The sequence below is a fragment of the Kryptolebias marmoratus genome, linkage group LG6 (assembly GCF_001649575.2).
Source record: "Kryptolebias marmoratus isolate JLee-2015 linkage group LG6, ASM164957v2, whole genome shotgun sequence".
In the NCBI taxonomy this organism is placed as follows: domain Eukaryota; kingdom Metazoa; phylum Chordata; class Actinopteri; order Cyprinodontiformes; family Rivulidae; genus Kryptolebias; species Kryptolebias marmoratus.
Genome location: NC_051435.1, coordinates 8574329 through 8594622, shown reverse-complemented (window position 1 = coordinate 8594622; position 20294 = coordinate 8574329). Strand labels below are relative to the sequence as shown.

General features: G+C 35.8%; 1 protein-coding gene across 3 annotated transcripts in view; it reads right to left on the bottom strand.

The window, feature by feature from the left end:
* Positions 1 to 20294, bottom strand: part of cps1 (carbamoyl-phosphate synthase 1, mitochondrial) — a 41042-nt gene that overhangs the window by 12669 nt on the left and 8079 nt on the right. For 2 of the 3 annotated variants that reach the window (XM_037976269.1, XM_037976268.1), the window contains exons 17-30: positions 19641 to 19785; positions 19110 to 19320; positions 17810 to 18008; positions 17547 to 17723; positions 16153 to 16271; positions 15000 to 15017; positions 13182 to 13323; positions 11720 to 11785; positions 11535 to 11598; positions 11069 to 11250; positions 9590 to 9784; positions 4642 to 4709; positions 2098 to 2173; positions 1383 to 1460 (exon numbers count right to left, since the gene is read on the bottom strand). In XM_037976269.1, coding sequence (XP_037832197.1) covers positions 1383 to 1460; positions 2098 to 2173; positions 4642 to 4709; positions 9590 to 9784; positions 11069 to 11250; positions 11535 to 11598; positions 11720 to 11785; positions 13182 to 13323; positions 15000 to 15017; positions 16153 to 16271; positions 17547 to 17723; positions 17810 to 18008; positions 19110 to 19320; positions 19641 to 19785 — 1740 coding nt within the window. The remainder of the gene's footprint in view (positions 1 to 1382; positions 1461 to 2097; positions 2174 to 4641; positions 4710 to 9589; positions 9785 to 11068; positions 11251 to 11534; positions 11599 to 11719; positions 11786 to 13181; positions 13324 to 14999; positions 15018 to 16152; positions 16272 to 17546; positions 17724 to 17809; positions 18009 to 19109; positions 19321 to 19640; positions 19786 to 20294) is intronic. The other variant, XM_017423926.3, reaches the window with a different exon arrangement.

The window sequence follows — 20294 nt, the reverse complement described above, 5'->3', positions numbered from 1 at the left end:
TCTCATGTCAAAGATTTAACATTTTTAATTTATCGCTGAAAACTACTTTGCTAAAGTAATATGCATACCTCTACCTTAGAGCTCACCATGGTAAAGGAACAGTGTGAATGGATATCCAGTCAAAAGAATAGCTTCAAACATTCCACCCAAAGGAGAAAAGATATGAATCTCCAAGCAACTCTGTGCGATTTTGTGTCTGTAAATGAGCTGCCGTGTCATTAGCTCATTTGAACGACTACTAACCGCAGCATTCATTAGCACTCTTCAGATAGAGCCTGTAATTAATACATATTATCTCAAACTTTTTCACTTTCTTACACACACACACAAGTGATGAGGGTTGTTTGGTATTCACTGAGTGGACGGCTTGTTAATGTGATACTGAAGATAAAGGAGGGGCTGTATTCAGAGAGGACAGAGTGAGAAAATCTACCGTAGAACAGGATAGCCCACGTACAATCTGACACCCTTGAAATGACTCTCACAGTCTGAACAATAGAAAAACAGACAGGATGTTCAGGATAAGTCATCTACTGCAACTCACTCTGCAGCTACAGCTAAAGTATTTTAAAGTTATGACACTGTGTGCTACATTATATGAAGTAATCTGAGATTAGGTGTGTATTAATAATCATAATCAGTTTATCAAAATATTAAAAATGATTTTCTTTGTAGTTTAAAACTTACCCTACAAACAAACAAAAAAGAGGAAGAATTATTTAAATAATGTAGGACCTAATCACATCTAATCTAATCTAATCTAAAAGAAAAGTTTAGTCAATACCAACATTTTTTTCTTTTCTTTTTGTTTTTATTTATGACAATAAACCCATCAGATCTGTGGCTGCATGGCTACAACTTGTTTTCTATTTAGGATTAATTGAATTTTCACCTAATTCAAACACTTTGTTTACTGCACTCTATATAAAATATGCCCCAACTCTCCAATTAAACAAAAAGCAAGAAAATAAATAATATCATCAAGCTACAGAGACAAATAAATATATTACCATTATAAATTAGGCATGGTCACACTTGTAATCAATCCACAAAAAAAGGGCAACAAACAGTTTTCTCTGCTGTTACTCTGGGCAACATCATGCTGTGTGTACAATGTAAGTTGTTATGTAATGTTTTAGATATAACTTAACAAAAAAGTCCATAATGTTACTGCTGTGTGTGTTAATTGCTTAGAAAACAAAAACAACCACAACACTAATGTAATACTATTACTACTACTACTACTACTAATAATAATGTAATTATTATTATTATTATTATTATTATTATTATTAATAATAATAATAATAATAATAATAATAATAATAATAATAATAATAATAATAATAATAATAATAATAATAACAACAACAACATGCTACCTTGCCATTCTTAGCCACAGCATCCACCTCTACTTCCCTGGCTCCACGGATGAACTTGGTAATGACCACTGGATGTTCCTGAATGAAATACAACCAAAAATAATTGACATTATGAAAAAATATTTAAAATACACAAAAGAACAAGTGACACATTATTTATGTCAGTTCACATACAAGCAAATGAATGTCAAAAATAGGCAGTATTTTTGCACATAAGGTTATATAAAAAAATGGACTTGTTCAATTGCAAAATGAAAATGAATAAAACTTGTATGTGTAAAATTTTATGAATGATAAAGAAAATTTTCTGGTCTAAAATAGATATATATTATCTAAGAGACACATATAAACCTTAGTAAACATGCTTGTTTTGGTGCTGAGAAATTGTGCGTGTATCTGTGCTTCTAGTCAAAGGTGGAGTTTCTTGAAAGTTCCAGTTGCCCCCCAACAACCTTGGTGGTTAAAGAAGTGGAAGTGGCAATTAGCACTAACCAACAGCCTTGGCCCTTGACAGTTGTTAGCATTAGTTTTAATTGAATGCAGAGGTGAAACACAACAAATCAGTTTTCAAACAGGGTACAAGACGTGGTTGGTGAGAGACTTACTAATTCAAAAAGGCGAGAAATGAAAAGTGAAGGTGAGACATAAGGACCTATGGCAATCTGTCCATTTCACATGTGCAGACATGTACACTTAGATCTAACACTTATCTCACCTGAGATACCTGTGTAGCCTCCTCCAGGAAGCGTTTCATTTCTTCTTCTCCATACACAACGTTCATTGCAGAGCCACTGGTGAGATACAAATGGCAAAGGGAGGGAAAGAAAGGGAGTGATGGAGCAAAAAACAAGAGGGCACAGGAGATGAGGAGAAACGAGCCAACAGGAGAAGATACAAGTTTCAAATGATTGTTCAAAACACTCATTATCTCTCTATTGCATCACTATTACCATAGGGAGCATGGTCTGGAAACAGGCAAAATAAGGAGCGAGAGAGAACAGCAGCTATTTAGGACGAAAAGCACTTCAGGCTCCTGAAAATGAGTTCAGAACTTCATCATTAAAAATACAACAGATTTAGGCTAGTTTTGTTGTGGTTGTTATTTTGGATTTTAGCAGGGTTATCCTCCTGTTTGAAAAAAGAGGGTTTAAGAAACAGGACAAAGTAAAGCCATAGGCTTCAGTCAGATCTTGAGTTCTTAACTGTCTGTAGCTCTGAGGCAGATATGTATGCAACCCCGAAGAATAGTGACCCTCCACTTGAATACAGTGACAGATGAGTCATAATGCATTTATATTAAGGCATATCACTGACTTGGGTGACATTTTGGCATCACTATTCTCTGGATTTTGTAAGTTTTTTTCCCTTTTATGCAATGTAATAAAATCATCTTGTGGTGATTTGGGTTTTTGCTGTGTTATAGTTTTGTTTTTATTTAGTTTGTTGGTTTGCTTGGTTTCTGTCTTGTCTTTTGTTTCATGTTTCATTTGCTCCTCCTCAGTCTCTCTATCTCCCTGCCACACCTACACCTGGCCCCACTTTGTAATCACGTCACCTGTCTCCATTTACCTAATTATCCTCAGTCTTTAAAACCCGGTCATTGCCTTCCACACTCTGCTGGTCCATTGTCTATTGTTTGTAGTTTCGTTTCTGGTTGTTTGTTTTCCGTCCTGCTTGTCCCCGCGCCTGTTCACATTAGTTTTAATTTGTTCTTTATTTGTTTTGCTGCCACGCCAGCCTTTTGTTTTGTGTTTCTTTATTTAATAAATTATTTTTGTTAAATATGAGTCTGCGCTCAGGGTTCGCTTCCTTCACCCCACATCATGACACATCTGTTGGTCTAAAACAATGGCTGGTCTAGTCAGAAGTATGTGCTAACAGGACTATAGTTCAACCTAGTGACACACACTTAATTATATCGTTTTAGCTGTCTTAATAATACAGAAGTTACTTTGGTAAAGTGAAATTGATAAATTAGTCCAGAACCTGTTCTGTTGTCCTTTGCTGTACAGCTGTGTCACGCAGGGCTGGGATAATACAGCAATAATATTAAAGTTAACTGTTTTCATCACCTAAAAGAATTACCAGCTTATATGCAAATAAGACACATTTGTTTGAGTGGGCAATTTACTGGTGTAAACATGCAAAGCATTAATGTGACAAGACATAGTGTTTGATGTATAAATGTATGACTAATTGTGCATAACTATAGAATTTTAAAAGAACATTCAAACAACATCACCATAAATGTCAGAAGGTAAAAGGGAAAAAGCTGTAGGAATGAAAAAAAAAAATATGAGTCTACTTCTAAATCCCAGAGAAAAAAATAAGGAACCTTCTTTTAAACATCATTTAGCCTTAATCAGCATACACAGATTATTATTCTAAATTAGATCAATAAAATCAAGTATCTTTCAACGTTAAAGTGAACTTGAATATCAACCGCTTAACTCAGAGGTCCCCAACCCTCGTCCTCGTGGCCCACTGTCTTACATATTTTAGACATGTTCCTGCTGTAACAAAACTAATTCAAATAAATGAATTACCGACTCCAAATATTGTCAAGTTTTGCAGAATCCTGACAATAACTCATTCATTTCAGTCAGATCTGTTAGAGCAAGAAAACAGCTAAAATATGCAGGTGATGGGCTTATCTGACTTTATTTAGTTTGACATTTGATATCTTACATTTGACCCTAAATGTGTTTTAAGAAATGACTAGATCTCAAGCATAAAATAAAAGCCTCATCAAGACAACAACAAAAAAAGCTCAAAGCTCCAATGAAAATGAGGTTTGAGGAACACAAAAAGTCCAGCAGAATTTAGGGTGTCTTCCTGACATCTGCTGGACATCCGTTTTACTGCATGCTTCCAGGGGCATTTGTGTGAATGTTAGTCATTAATCATTATAAATAAAATATATTTTATTCATCTAGCAATAAGTTTGATAATTAGCTATGAATTTAAATGATGTGCAGTCATGCCTCAACCAACCAGGATTTATTTTTGTTAATAAACAAATTCTAAATATTATAGATTAGATATCCTTGCAGTTTAAACTGAAATAAATAAATAAATTTAAAAAATCTGAAAAACATAATACAATATTTTACTAATGGATTCACATTTAATAGTAAGACACTGCTAATATAATTAGAAAAAATATCAACTGCAAACTAAATGTATAAATTTATAATACTTACAGTATCATACTTGGAATGGCATTTTGATAGGTACAGTATAAAGTGATCAAACTTACCTGAGGACATATGAGGGCCGCAGGAGACAGGGGTAGCCCACCTGGTTGGCGAATGCAAAAGCATCTTCCTGTAAAGGAAGAACAATACACAGCACATAAATCAAATTACAGGTCTGACATAGTACAGAACATCAAGTCTCCAGTGACATCACACTAAACTTTAAAACATAACAGTATATCTTTCAAAAGTTGTCTTTCTTTGGCTTTAGGAAGATATTAGATGTTGCAACAATTTTTTTAGACATTTCATCTGTAATAAATTCTTAAAACCTTACAAATACATGAAGGAATCACTGTATGTGTGTCTGTTGACATGCATAGGTTATTCTCAGCAACATTTAAATTGATCACTGTCAAACTTGATGACTCTGCTAGTGTGGACACGAGTTAGTGATGTGTACAGTCTCATTCTGGAGGTTTATGGTTCTAAGAGATAGACTTGGAGTTACAGAAAGCACATCTTGTGTAAAATCATGAAACACACCATTTCTTTTCAACACAGTGAAAGTTTGATACAGTAGATGGTCTCACAAATGATGACAAAACATTCTATGACTTCATAGCTATGCCATGAATTCAGAAACCATGCCTGTAATATTAAACACAAGCAGCAGTTAAGGTTCCCCTACTGCTAACAGCACATTTAAACCAAACAACTCTAAGTCAGCTGTGACCAATGACTACATCTCTATGCCGTCTGTTTTAACTGTTGTCCGATAGAAGAAACATAAAGTAGATGAGATGGGCACTCAGCGGTCATAAACAGTTTGTACCAACATCTACAGAGGCCTGACAGTTTGATGTGTTGACTCTGTTATATGACTGTTCAGGTGCAGGAGGTGATGATGAATAGTGTCTGCCACTGGTCAGCTTTGTGTCTAGTCCTGTTATGTCAACTTTTTTTTATTATTTCTCATATATTTCTTCAGTAAGTTACTGCTGCTTCCATTCCTTCTAATACATATGCAGAAAATACTCCAATCATGTGACAAAGAAACATGAAATTTTTAGATCTCAGCGCTGTTTTATTTATTTTTTTACCAGCATGGCATCCTCACAAAAGGAATAATTACCCAGAAAAACTAAGCAGTGACAAAGCCTTCACATGTCATTGTTTTGGTCTATCAGATGTTATTCTCCTGCTGTGATGTGTTTTTGTGCCAGAGGGAGAACATCTTTATACAGTCTACACAATCTTGTGCTTTGTAACAATAAATAGAAACTTGAAGATCCTAAAACTTAAAGATCTAGAAAAAAGACAAATTAAAAATATCTAAGAAATGCAAGAGAAATGCTTAGTTATAGCTTGTAATAACAAGGGTTTTATCAGTATTGTATGGCTGAACATAATAGTGGTATAGTGGTTGCCTATCGACAGCCTCTGTCTCAGCTACAGCTGAAATGCTATCCTACAGAACAGCAGAAAAGGATCTCCAAAATGACACCACCCCTCTGAAACAAGCTGCAAACAAACTCACCAAATCTAAAGATGACAAGACAAAAGGATATTAAGATAGGCAAAAAAACTGATTTGGTTAAATAAATACATTAGTCCATCCATCCATCTTCCTTACCCACATTTTCATGCACGGTCACAGGGAGTGGTGCCCATCTCCAGAGGTCACTGAGCAAAAGTTGGGGTAAACCTGTTCAAGGTGTACCTCACTAGTCCATTACAGGGCCACATGTACCATACACACACTCACTCAAACCTAGTGGCATTTGAGTTACCAGTTAATCTACCAAGAGTCTGTGAGTTGGTCTGTGAAAGGAAATCTGAGATCTCGTAGAAAACACACAAATGAGTGAGGAAAACATGCAAACACCACACAGAAACATCCCAGTCAGGTTTTGGACCTGCAACTTTTTTTTCTGTGAGACATCATGCCTCCACTGTATCAACCCACTAAATGGAAAATGAAAACATTTAAAGTGGATGCTTTTAGCAAAAAAAAATTTAAAAATATGGACTAATTTAGCCAGTCTGTGTTAGTGCTGTTAATGAAGAAACTGTGCAGTTTTAAGCACTTGATTACTTCAAGACTGAGCATTTTCAGGCAGGCAACCAACCTGAGATTTTCTTCACACATTTGTGGTGTTTAGGATTGTATATGATAATATTTTAAAAGACTGTGCAATTAGACCCACTTGACATTTTAAAAAGGTGTCTTTGTGCTCAATCACGTCCTTGTAATAACACCCCACCCACTCTTTTAGCCTCTTCTTATTTCAGTCACATACATTTTAAAAACCTACAAGAATTACAGCTCTACTCTGCCAAGAAAAGGGCAAATCTAAAAAATAAAATTGAGAATTTAAGCTTGCTTTAATTTCTCTCCGTTTTGACTTTTTCCCTCTACCCACTCAGTTTATGAAAGATGTAAGAGAAATTGTGGAAAGTCTAGCAGTTAGAGAAAGACTGTATGCCCTACACCTCCTCCTCATCATCATTATCATCATCACTCTTTCTCCCAGCTTTGTCTCTCGTCAGGTTTAGCCTTTTTCCCCTCAATCATTACCAACTGTTCCTTCACCAGGTAGGTACCATTTATAAATACAAAATAGCTTCCCAGAGCTATCTCCCCATGGCTCTACTGAAGTTATTCCAGCCCATTAAAAGCAAACTACCTCTTCAAGATTGGTGCGGAAATAGAATATGTAGGTAAAAGTCTGAAGAGACACGCTGAACTTATCTGCGTGTGTACTAGATAATCGGTCCTCAGTGGTACCTCAATACATGACCAAGAGTAATGGAAGAAGTATATTTTACCAGTAACTGCAGATATATTGCATTTTTGTGGTCCACATAATTCCACAAGGTCTTCAATTTCATGGAGCCAGGGATGAGTTAAAGTAGAAAAAAGGAAAAAAAAAAAGACATGATAGGAAGTGTGGAAGTCTCAACTGTGAGCATGGCCTTGAGAAAATCCAAATAAATAAATCCAATCTCTGTTGCTCAATAAACTTGCAAAGATAAGACAATAGTACCTTAAGGAAAGTGCCATCTTACTTTTGGTTTGATTAACTGTATATTTTTAAGATGGTTAAAATACCTTTTTTATTGATCGATTGATTTTTACTTGTCTAAAATTTATTTGTCTTCTATTGTTTTTAATGTAAGATCCATCATCAAACTAAAGTCAAACAAAACTTTAGGTCCTTAAACAGAACCCCTCAAGATGGGTCTGAGACACCTTCTGCTAGCCTCAGTGTCATTTATAAGGACTGAGGCAGCATTAGGGGGTTGAAGTCAACCAACTGCTGTTATGCCTCTGAGCCAAAACAGTAGTTATGTGTAAGGGTAACCCTGACTGAGAGTGTGTTATGGGCATGAAAGACCTGAAAGATCTGAGTGAACAGCCTGCTGCTGGATTTAGAATGGGTAAGTCCAACACACATTTTATGCTTAGCGCTCAACATCAACACCTCTGAACTTTAATCCACACCTTTTTTTGATTTCTCAGTGCCAACTGTATTTATGAAAACTCATTATCAAGACATGCCCAGCTCCATTGGTAGGTTATGAACAGCAAGAATTGGCTTATAAAGGGACTTGTAGGTGGGGCAATATCACAGTTTTGTTAACAAGGCTTTCTTTTTGTTTGCTTGTTTGTTTGTTTTTCATTTAAAAAAAAAAAGATTTTTATCATTTGTAGCTATTACGGATGTGAAAAGAAACCAATATGCATGAGTACAATGTGATTGGATCGGCAGAGCAGCTGTGAATAGATGCACTTTTAGGATAGATGCATCGGTCTATTATAGCTTTCCATCCATAAATGCATTTTCTTTACTCATGCAGGGTCACAAGGAGTTGGTGTCTTTATGTCCTGCAGTTATTGGGTGAAAAGCAGGGTACACCCTGGACAAATCACAGGAAAATTTAGAATTCCCAGTTACCGTTACATGCATGTGTTTGGTCTATAGGAGGAAATCGGAGTACCCAGAGAAAACCCATGAATGCACAGGGGAAAAATTGTAAACTCCACACAGAAAGGCTGCAGCTAACTTTTGAACAAGCAACTTTGTCGCTGTGATGCTACAGTCCTAAGCACTGCACCATGCCATCCTTCTGTGATATTACAGCTTTGCACAGATAAAATTTGATCCATTCAGTTATTTAATTTAATGTTTGCAAGCAGGTTAATTTCTACAGAAATCCATTTTAAATAAACAGAGAAGTTAAAAAATGTAGTTACATTTGTGTATGAAGAATTTACCTCGTCTAAACTCTTCATTTAGTACCATTTTTTTTCTTTTGGTGCTGTTCCAACTGTTTAGTGAAAATGTTTTCTCAGAAGTGATGATTCAGTTTTAAAAGTAGATGTGCAGTAGCTCCAGTATAAACACCAACAAACACAGAAAGTGTGCTTGACCATGGTCTGGGTTAAACTAATATTCCAGAAAGAAAAATATATTTTTTTAAAATAACCTGTGCTTTATTATTCATAAAACAGGAAAGGTGTTAAGCTCATCTGCTGACTGGCAGGGTTTTATTTTTTCCATATTCTGTTAATTGTGTGTCAAGTTTTATGAAAGTTTATTGTAATTTTAAATCAAGACCTGTTTGAGGGCAGTCATTTTTTATCAAGTAGTAAAAATTAACTGATGAAATCAATACTTTTCTTTGTCATATTGCATTGAATTGAATCTCCATAGGCTGACTCAAACTCATATTGAATAGCACCAAATAATAATTAGGTGCTGAATCATACTGAACTGTATTGGTTTTTGCTGATCATGTCTCGTTATTGTATTGAATCAGACTTAGAAGTGTACTCAGATACTATATGTATCATTGGCCACACAACAAAGATGCACAATCCTAGGAACTACTCTAAAAATATCTAAATAGTAACTGAAATTATTTCCTGACTTGCCAAAATATACAGTAACATTCTCAAACTGCTTCAAATATTTGTCATTTCTATGATATGTTTTCTCTCACCAGTGAGCTCAGTGCCCTCCAAGGGGCTTGGGCCACCTCAAGGTTATCCAGAATACTGGAGAAGATGGAGCGTTCTTCTGCCCTGTCAATCTGCAGAGGGCTTGTCCCAAGAATCTTCACTCCATTGCGGTGCAACGGCATGGCCAAGTTGTTGGGAATCTGACCTCCTACTGACACAATGCTACCAGAACAGCCCTGTAGAGTAGAACAGAGTACATAGGATCACATACATTGCAAGGAAAATGATGAAATAAAAATAAATAAATAAACAGGGAAAAAAAAAATCAAAGAAAATATATCAGGTGAGTTTAATAAACTAAAATCTGTGGCCTCGTTCATTAATTCTGACAGGAAATCATAGTCAAAATATAAATTGATTTACTTCATGAAACACATTATCCCCAGACAAGGGAGGATATTATTAAAACTGTAACCATCATGGGGATATCAATTTAGAATTAGGTAAGTTGTAACTTTTGTTTAGCTCAATAACTGTGAGTAAATGTTATATACGGTAAATTCAAACAAACACAACAGAGTGCATGAAAAACAGACCAAATGTGTATACGCTTTTTAATAACTGCATGCAGCCCCTTTTCCTGTCTAGGTGATTCGAGGGGGATGGTGTTTCCATGGCAATGCCAGGTTGTATCTCTTCATTATTCATGGACCTGCTCTCTTGCTCCTGTCCAGGGGTTATCTCCATGCTCTAATGCTGTATTTATCACACACACACACATATACAAAAGCAAGTGGGGAATGTAGCTGTAAGAGAGGGATTGATGGTAAGGCTGTGTCCCTGAACAAACAAACACTTAATCACACTGTGATCCCATCACATCTTTAACTGGATTACAATTCCTCTGCAGGGGAAATTCAGTGGACATTAGTATGCCCGAACACATAAATACGCAGGCGTCAACAGATGTAAACAGAAAGAAATGTCAGTTGTAACGTCTATAAACATGTTTTGAAATATTCTGTATCAGGTAGAATCCATAAAACATGCTTAGATAACAGAACATGTACAGTAAATACAGTATAAATCAAAGTGCTGTTGCCTTATTTAGGTAAAATCAATTTTTATCATATAGCTCCTTCTTCATGTCTTTTAACAACTACACTAAAGTGCCACAGTAAATTTTAAAAAATATCCATAAAAACCAGATCAGATTTGCAAGCAGATTTGAAAACACAAAAAGGTTAAACAGCATCAAAGACCGCCCTACACCTAGCTTTGGTCAAATAGCAGTCAGTTATTTTTGGGTGCCTTTAAGTCCAACTTGATTCTGAACCATAAGAGAGCATCTTTAGATGTGTAAAAAAAAAGAAAAGCTATAAAAATGTTGGTGACAGGTTCAAGTGAACAGATAAAAAATATGTTGTTGTTTCAATTTTAAACAAAAAAAAAAAAACATACAAAAAGTAATTATTTTGTTTATAATGATGGTATGTGTAAGGAAGCGGTGACATACTAACCTCCTGTTGGGTGATATCAAGGATGCGCTCCAGGGTCAACTCTTCAAAGTAAAGACGGTCACACTCATCAAAGTCAGTGCTGACCGTCTCAGGGTTGTGGTTGACCACCACAGTCTTCTTGCCCATTTGTCTCAAGGCTCTGATGCAGGACACTGCACACCAGTCAAACTCAACACTGCTGCCTAATGCACGACACAGTGGGTACATATGAGTATTGGAGTTCAGAACTTTAGCTGCACAATTGTAGTAACTAGCTTCTGTGTGTTACAAGTTTAAACTTAAAATGTAAGCTTTCTAAGTAAAAATTGTTGAGTCAAGAAGCTAATCCTTTGGACTATAGTAAGAATATATGTATATAGTAAACATTACAAAAAATAAAACAGTTCTAATTTCCTAGAAATAACCAATAATTGTATTGTAATACAGTAATATCTTGTAAAAGTGTAAAGTGTATTGTGGAACTCACCAATATGATAAGGTCCACAACCAAGAACCATAGTTCCTTGATCTTTGAAGTCTAAATCATGTTCCTGGCAGAGTAGATAATTTGACAAAACCTCTTCAGTAGGAAGTATTAAGAAAACAGTAAGAACATTATACGTACAAATACACAAACATTTGTCACATGGGGTGAAAGATGAGACAACATACCTCTCCATGATAAGTACAATACAAGTAGTTGGTCATTGCTGGGTACTCTGCTGCTAAGGTGTCAATCTATGAAAAGAGAAATTAATAAGGCAACACTGATTATCTCTTTAAAGAATAAAATAAATGGGTTTTTTTTCTGCTGTTCTTTGCTTTGACCAGTAAACCTAAGTGAGTTGGTCTAACCCCTGATCCAACAAGATGTAGCCTCATTTTAGAGGTCATCTCCTGCCCTGTGGCTTCTGGTAAGAATATAAAACAAAATATGAATTCTGAAATCAGTTCATGGTAAACTTAGAAACTTAAAAAGCATTTTGTAAACTCTAGAGACTGGAAAATCCAGCCAATATTTGTCATCTTGAAAATTATGACAGAAAATTAGAAAGTTTACCATATGATTAGTTACTGTGTATCTGCAGTAAAAAAGTCCAAGAATATTAAAATTGTCTACTCTTTCAGATCAGCCTCTATAAACTTTGAACATTCTGTTGTTTCACTAAGAAATCTGACTCCCTGCTGGTTTGGTTGTTTCTAGTTCTGTCTGTGGTTCATCTACAGGCAGACAATTGCTTTTAAGATTTATTTCAGACCTCTCAAGTGTAGTAACGTGTAAAGTGCTGTGTACAATTTATTGAGCTTCTGTTTAAACAAGTGTTTCTATTCTGTACAGTAGGATGCAAACTTAGTTGGCTATCTTCCTTTTCAGAATCACAGACACCGTTTGAGCTGTTATGATTGATTGATTTAACCGATTATGTTACTGTTTAGGCTGAGGCATCAGGACAAGAAAAGCAACAATATCTGAGTTCCACTACAGAAGAAGTTTGATCATATATTTGTGTCAGCATTCAGCATCAGTCAAAATTATCTGAAAAATATCAGCATGTCAAATATCTACAAAAACCCCCCACAAATAATGCAATTGTCTGGTTAGATGTAGCCTAATAAGTTGGTATCATTTTATGCTAAGAAACTTATAGGCTATACTTTTATTTTTTTTTTTTTAAATACTATGATGACAGGGACTGCTGGGGATAGGCACCAGCTCCCCGCAACCCGGAATGGAGAAGCGGGTAAAGAAAATAGATGGATGGATGGATGATGTCAGGTTTTAAAAATCTATGAGACGGGAATAAAAAGGACATTCTATATAAAGTACATCTTTAATCATTAAAACATAAATGATTGTCGGTTTTACAGACAGCAATGTTTGATAGAGGGTGGAGAATGTATTTGTCTGTGTAGATATGCAAGTAATTATAATCTAGAAAAAAGCCATTACAATCTCAATGTTGTATCTGAAATTTATAAAGCAGCATAGCCTTAAACTTGAAGTCTCTTCCAGAATTTGATACATCTCATTTGTATTTGAGGCCAAAATAGAATTATGTGTGTGTATTAGGCTGTCAGAGTCTGTTACTTGAGTGAGTTTGAACTCTGCTGGGAGAATCGCAGGGATGCTCACCTGTTTGACCCAAGGTCTGATGTCGTAAGTGAGCCTCAGCTCTCTGGCTGCTTTCTCATTGCTGCCAAGAACCTGACCGACCTGCTGGTCTGAGAAGCCATGCTGCTTGGCTTTCAGCAGCAGCTCCTTGGGTACTGTACCACTGTGTGAAAAGACAAGAAATTGATACAGCTGTAACAAATCAAGTCTGCACATCATTTGCAGAGTTGGAAGCTAATTGGATATACCACAAAAATTTAATCAGCAGACAGGTCAGCATGGCGTAATTCCTACTCATGTTAAAGCATTTTAATAGTATTTTATTAAAAAGGTGTTATTATGTCTAAGAAGGTGCAAAATGCATTATTTTCTTCTTTTTTTGTCACAAACTAAAACATCATCAATGCAACAGAAACACTTTGTAACCATCTCTCAAGTTATACAGACTTGTAGTCCCAACATTTACTGTATGTAATAGTGATAGTTTGGGGTTTTCGTTCTTGTTTTTTGTTTGTTTGTTTGTTTGTTTTTACAAGGCAGACATAAAGCCAAACAAGTCAGTTTATTAGACTGGCATTTTTTTTCTCCCTGGTTTCTCTAACATTCTCGTGTATTTTCAAGTCCATTGAACTATAAGGGGAATCCAGTGAACGGGTCATTTACTCAGTGGTGTGGACAGCAGGGAACATTTCACTGTAGAGCGATCAATAACAAATTGACCAAGACGGTACGAAGTTGCAAGAAAACCAAGCTGGCAGGAGCAGCTGTTTGAAAGCCATTTTCAGCAAGTGGAAATAAAAATAGCAGCAGACATACAGTTAGAAAATCAAGACAAGACTTTACAATTGAAAAGATTTTACTTTTGTACAACCCAGGAAACCATGCAAACATCATCATATAGTTAAATGATGATGCACAAATCAGTATCGTGCATATGCCTATTGTGCTTAATCCCTGATGGTTAGAGTCACAGTGTGATGATCAAATCAAAACTATCAATGAATTCTCATAGGTCGAAAATAAAATTCTACATTGTACTGAAAGATAGGAGACTTTATGTTGTACTGCATGATCAATATCCTAAACTGTTTTAATGTTTCAAAGGCAGGAAATAGGATTAATGAATAAGGATAGAATGATTAACTAGCTGACCAATGTTAACTGGACAATACTGGCTACTTTTAAAGAACTGATGATCTGCTATGTCTGTACATACTTAATCAACTGCCAACTAAAAAAATTAAGAAGCAACCAGTTTACTGTAGTCCCTTTTTTTTAAACAAATTATTCTTCACACCATCTGTAGAATCCTGGTTTAGTGTCGATATAACCAGCTCATTTGCATGACAGAGTATATTTTTTAGCAAATGTGTTTTGTTTATTAAATATTTATTTTTGGGAGGATAAAAAAAATCAACAGGAATGAATGGGAGTAGTGGACAAAGCTACTAAGTGACAAAACTAAAACTAAAAATTACAAAAAATTACAGAGAAGAAAAAAAAATCTAAATAAACTCTTACATCATCAGGGTGATATAAATTCCCATCTGTTGGCCTTTTGATGAGCAAAATGTTTTCTTACCTCTTCCATTTAACTACACTGAAAGCTTCAGCTTAAACTTTTCAGAAGTTAACAATGGATGAGCAGTTTTAGAAATCAAACAGCTTAGTTTTTCAAGACAGTGCAGCTTACTTTTTTTGCACATTCTACACCAGCATGCTCAGGAGCAGAAGTGAAATGCAGCCTTTGACACGTCAACCAAGCTGTTAGTGCTAAAAACTGTCTGCTGTTAAACAAGTCTATAATACCTTTTAGTATAGTAGTTGTTAAATACTCACAAAGCCTTTTCTTTGTTACTGAAACATATAAAGTCAATAATTACAGTGAGGGTCAGTAAGGTGTGTTGAGCAGCAGTCTGAAGTCTACTTGCTCTAAGCTCAATGCTCCCAGCAATATGGACAGTGGAGTCTACAACAATCCTCTATGTGTATGGGGGTATCAGTGGGTGCTCACTGAACAGCTGGACATTAAAAATTAAATAGCAGCATCATAAGAAAGCAGGAGGTCACCTGTGGCTGAGCCATCATAATTCACCGTGGCTTTAAGTTGAGCAATCCAGCAAAGAGCCGGAGGGCAAGAGAGTGAAAAAGAGAAAAAGACAGCTAAGAAAAAAAAAAAGAAGGCTCTGAAGGAAAAAAAAATCAAAATGTTAAGGGATTGGTGTTTACGTGATTTTTTTTTTTTCATGACCAATGTTTATCCAGTAAAGAATAACCTTTTATTTTGATTTAATTATGTTTCCAAAATGTTTAATTTTCTCAGCCACCATTTGAATCTTTTTAATGAGTCAAAGGCACATAAGGAGAATCAGGAAATTCAGGCAGGTGTGCTGTCCTTGTCAGGATTATTTGTAAGCTGGGTTTCAAATACAGAATTTACAACTACTTCAGGAAAAAATGCAAATTACCCAATTATAAAAGTTTAATTTGAATATTTTAATAAAATAATCAAGGTTACTCAATAACACACACACACACACACACACACAAACAACTTTTGGCGACAACAACAACAACAACCTCCTTAAGGTGATTGGAGCAGTTTAAAAGCTTTGGTTGTCTGTGGTGAAACCTCCTGCATTATGCTGCTACGTAGTTTTCATGATTTTAGAAAATTTTGCTTTATTGGTATATTTAGCAAGATTTGCTGCTGTATTTTGATTTATTAGGGATGTGTTCAGATCAAGTTCAGATAAAGTACACGTTGAAACCTCACATGCTGAAAGAGAACAGAACTATCCGTAAAAAAGCCATGACAAGTAAAATTTGAACTAAAACCCTTGACTTAGAACAACAGTACAAACCACTTCACTACAATGTAGTCTTTGACAGACTTAATCAATGCTGTATTTAGGAGGGTAATAGTCAAAACTGGAAACAAAGTACAACATTGATTCTTTAGGGTTGGCGTCTATGCGTCCGTATGTGTTACCTGTTGTAGTGTCCAAGGTTTTGTTCCAGCTGTGTTATCCTTTGAAGCTTGTGAAGGAACCACTTATCTATGGCCGTCAGTTGATGGATCTGATCAACACTCATACCATTATGTAGCGCCTAAAAGAAAAATAAAAGGGACTGAGCATCACCATCACTTTGTTCACTCATTCATTTGAAAGATGAAATTTACCAGATTTCACATGACGGTGAACATCCAGTGATGAAATAAAAACCCCAGGACAGTAACTGTAAGTCCTATGGTTTCATCAGTTCCTTCTTCAAGGACTGCTTTAGGTAAAATCTAATACAGGAGCGATATTTCATCGTGGCATTCCATTATAAAGCTGTTTAAACCAGCCTGTGTCATCAACCTTTAATATAGCAAAAAATCTACCCTGACAGCAACCTTTTTTTTTTTTAAATTGGCTTTAAATTAGATGTCAGACAAGTAAAATCATTAAATATTCTAAGTATAACAGTGTAGCAATGAAATTAAGCAATGCACTATTTGATAAAGAAATGTGGTTATGCTGTTGCTTTTAAGCATGAAACCTAAAATAATAGTAACTTATCTAGTTAGTTCCCATTCATTATGTAGAAGTTTTGTTTTTAGCATAACGCAGATTACACTGATGCATAGAAACCTGTAAATCAAGGTAGGATTGTCTTAGAGACCTAACTGTTGGATTTTAGCATGATTTACAAAGAAGCAAAAAGAAACAGAGAAGCAGACAGTAAGTAGGTGTTTAGTGATAAAGACTGTGCTTGACCACCTTGGAGCCTGTTTGATAGCCTGAGGATAAGGATTAATAATACCTAGTGTTATGTTGCTATCACTGATGCTCTCATTGCATCCTAAAGGAAATACATCTCCACTATCATGACATAAAGCTCACAAACCTAGAGGTTTTGACAGTGACATAACCTCATTTTGGTTCTTTATCAGCTGATGATAAAAGCGTGGCAAAGCACTGAACCTGCACATATTTATCACTTTGCAATAGCTCAAGAAAAATCTTACTGTTTTAATAATAGTCTGACCCTGTAAATCAAGCTGTCCCTCATTCCTCTGACACTGAAAAAAATATAAACTAACCGATCTGCACAAACTTTTTCAGAGATAATGTAATTTTGATTCATCTTTGTGACACACTTGAGAAAGACACACTGTCAGTTAAATAATCAAACTATTCAGATGTGTTTTATAAGGTTTATACATGCAGTGCATCTATTCAAAGCTTTCAAAGATAAGCTTTTCCACAAAATTAATCATTCATAGCTACTCATACAGGAGGGCAAGGAAAACTTTTTCATTAACACTTCAAAATGTGGTTTTAATGAGCAACAGTAGTCAGTGCCATTCATTATTAATGTTTTAAAAAAATGTTGCACCTTGGCAAGGGAGAAAATGCGGGTGCTGGAGGGCACAGCCAGCTCCTGTTGCAGGTTCTGGGTGATGCCCCAGGCTTTCTTGAGTGGCAGCCGGGGAACAAAGCCGTCCACAGATGGATGACACATCCTCAAGGCTTTCTGCATGCTCTCCTCAAATGTCCGGCCCACTGCCATCACCTGAATCCAAAGAAGGATGGAGATTTAGTGAGCAGGTAAGAGCACAAGCGAGTAATATAGTATTTGCCCGTATGGATCCATCCCACCTCTCCAACACTCTTCATGGCACTGCCTATTTCCAGGGACATGCCCTGGAAACGGTCGAGGTCCCAACGGGGAATCTTGGTGACGATATAGTCTAAACTTGGCTCAAAGCAGGCAGTGGTCTTCTCTGACACAGCATTTTTGATGTCAGGCAAGGGGATTCCCAACGCTAACTTTGCAGCTACAAAAGCCAGCGGGTACCTGTGAGACAAGAACAGAGGGGGGAAAGACTAAAATTAACCAATGGTGGAAGAGTACAGAGAGTACTGTACTGAGTACAGTATTTACACTAGATATACATTTTTTATTTACATCAACGAGCAAATTTTTTTATTAATATTGTGCTGTGGTAGAATATATATACTATTTTGTTTTGACCTATTTCAAATGTCAAGAATCAATTTTTTTCCTGATATGGCAATGATGGTATATTCTAAATGTACCTCACTCTCTACAGTACAATCTTGTTTCATATCATAAATATAAAGATTTATGAACATAAAAAATGTCTGAATCTGAATTATAGCACAGCGTTGGTGTTTTGACCTTTTTTTTATCTTTTATATAAGATGTATGCTTAACAAAAGGAGACTATCCAAACTTGGCTAGAAATAGATAATGGTTTGAGAAAAGAAATACTAAAAATAGGTTAGAGGGATCATAGAGATTCTCAAAATATGTGAGAAAAGAAAGCTGTTCAAACAAAACTCTAATAGAACTTTCTGACCATCAGTAAAAATGTTGCACAAAGCAACATCTCTCCATGACTTGAAAACATTCTCCAGAGGGAAATTTTGTGCTGCTGCAAGGCTGAGTTTTTATGGGCAGGTCCAAAGAAATTCAGGATGTGGTAATACATGCTGGCACATTTCAGTCATTGAGAGACTTGAGAATAGGACAGAGATCTCGCTTCCAGCACACTATTGACCTTACACATACTGCTAAAGCAACACTCAAGTAGTCAAAGGGGACACACTTAAATGTCTCACAGTAGTCTAGTTAAAGCCCAGACTTGAATCCAACAGAGAAACTTTGTTATGACTTAAAGATTGCTGAACACTAGCAGATTTTTTTCTAGCTTAGTGGAGCAGTTTTGTCTTGAGGAAAGTGGAGAAACATGTCACTGTAAAATTCATCTTGATTGCTACTGCAACTGTTGCCAAAAGGGACTTTGTAAAGTAATAATTTTGTAGTGGCATCAAGTTTAACTGAACCTTTTTTCTTATTTTTCTATTTTTTTCACAACTAAAAGCATTTGATAAAGTAGTAAGGATGTTCACAGTGTTCTGTATATCTTCTCACCCAGTAGCTTTGGATGCCAAAGCTGAGCTTCTTGAGAGGCGGGCATTAACCTCGATGATGCAGTACTCCAGGGACGATGGGTGTAGCGCGTACTGAATATTGCATTCACCCACAATCCCCAGGTGACGGACCACCTTGATAGCAGTTTCGCGGAGCATGTGGTACTCCTCATTTGAAAGCGTCTGGCTCGGTGCCACCACTATGGAGTCCCCTATAATATACGTGAAGGGCTTAGTGAAAAGAGTGACTGAAGACTGAAATTTTTGCGGTGTAAATAAAGTTAATAGAAACCAAAAAATGTTTAATTATAAACAAAATTAATGTGATGTTAACATCTACAGATACAAATGTTTCTATCATCAAAAAAAAAAAAAGGTAAATAAACTTTAGAAACAACCTGCTGACTCTGACTTTAGTTACTCAGTATTACAAAATAAAACCAAGAAAATCAAATTAAAAAGAATCAAACACACAAAGTTCCTTGTTGTCTCATGGGAGTCCATTGTGTCGGGTCACATGTTTGCCTGGTACCTGTGTGAATGCCCAGAGGATCAAAGTTCTCCATGTTGCAGACAGTGACACAGTTATCAGCCACATCCCTCACAACTTCATATTCTACCTCCTTCCAGCCTAGTAAAGATTTCTCCACCAGAATCTGACTGCTCATGGCCAGAGCCTACAATAAAGCACAAAGATTAGGTCAGCCTTATCACAGTTGTTACAAAAATCAACTCAGTCACTCACCTGTATATTTCTAAGGATTACAGGTGGAAGGATTATGGTTCAGCTTTGAGCATTAACTTATTAACAATACACAGTTTTTAACAGCTCTGTATTTCATACTGAAAGAAAACCATTAAATGTTTGATATATTGAGTCTTTTACTCTCTAGACAACACTGTATTGTGGGTAACGCAAGTAAGGAACATTTTAAAGCTTTTTTGTTTACAACATATAACAATAAAACTAAAAGATAATAAATAACTTAACTAAACTCAATTTAAAATAAAATATTACAGTCAAAACACAAACTCTAAAATGCTTGACCTATAAATTATAGGATATTTATACTGACTTTCATCAAATTCCTAAAATGTTTGTCTTTTATGTTGTATATTTAAGTCTTTCTCTGTTTTTTTTCTATAATATAACATTACCAACGTTCAAAATATAATTTAGAATAAG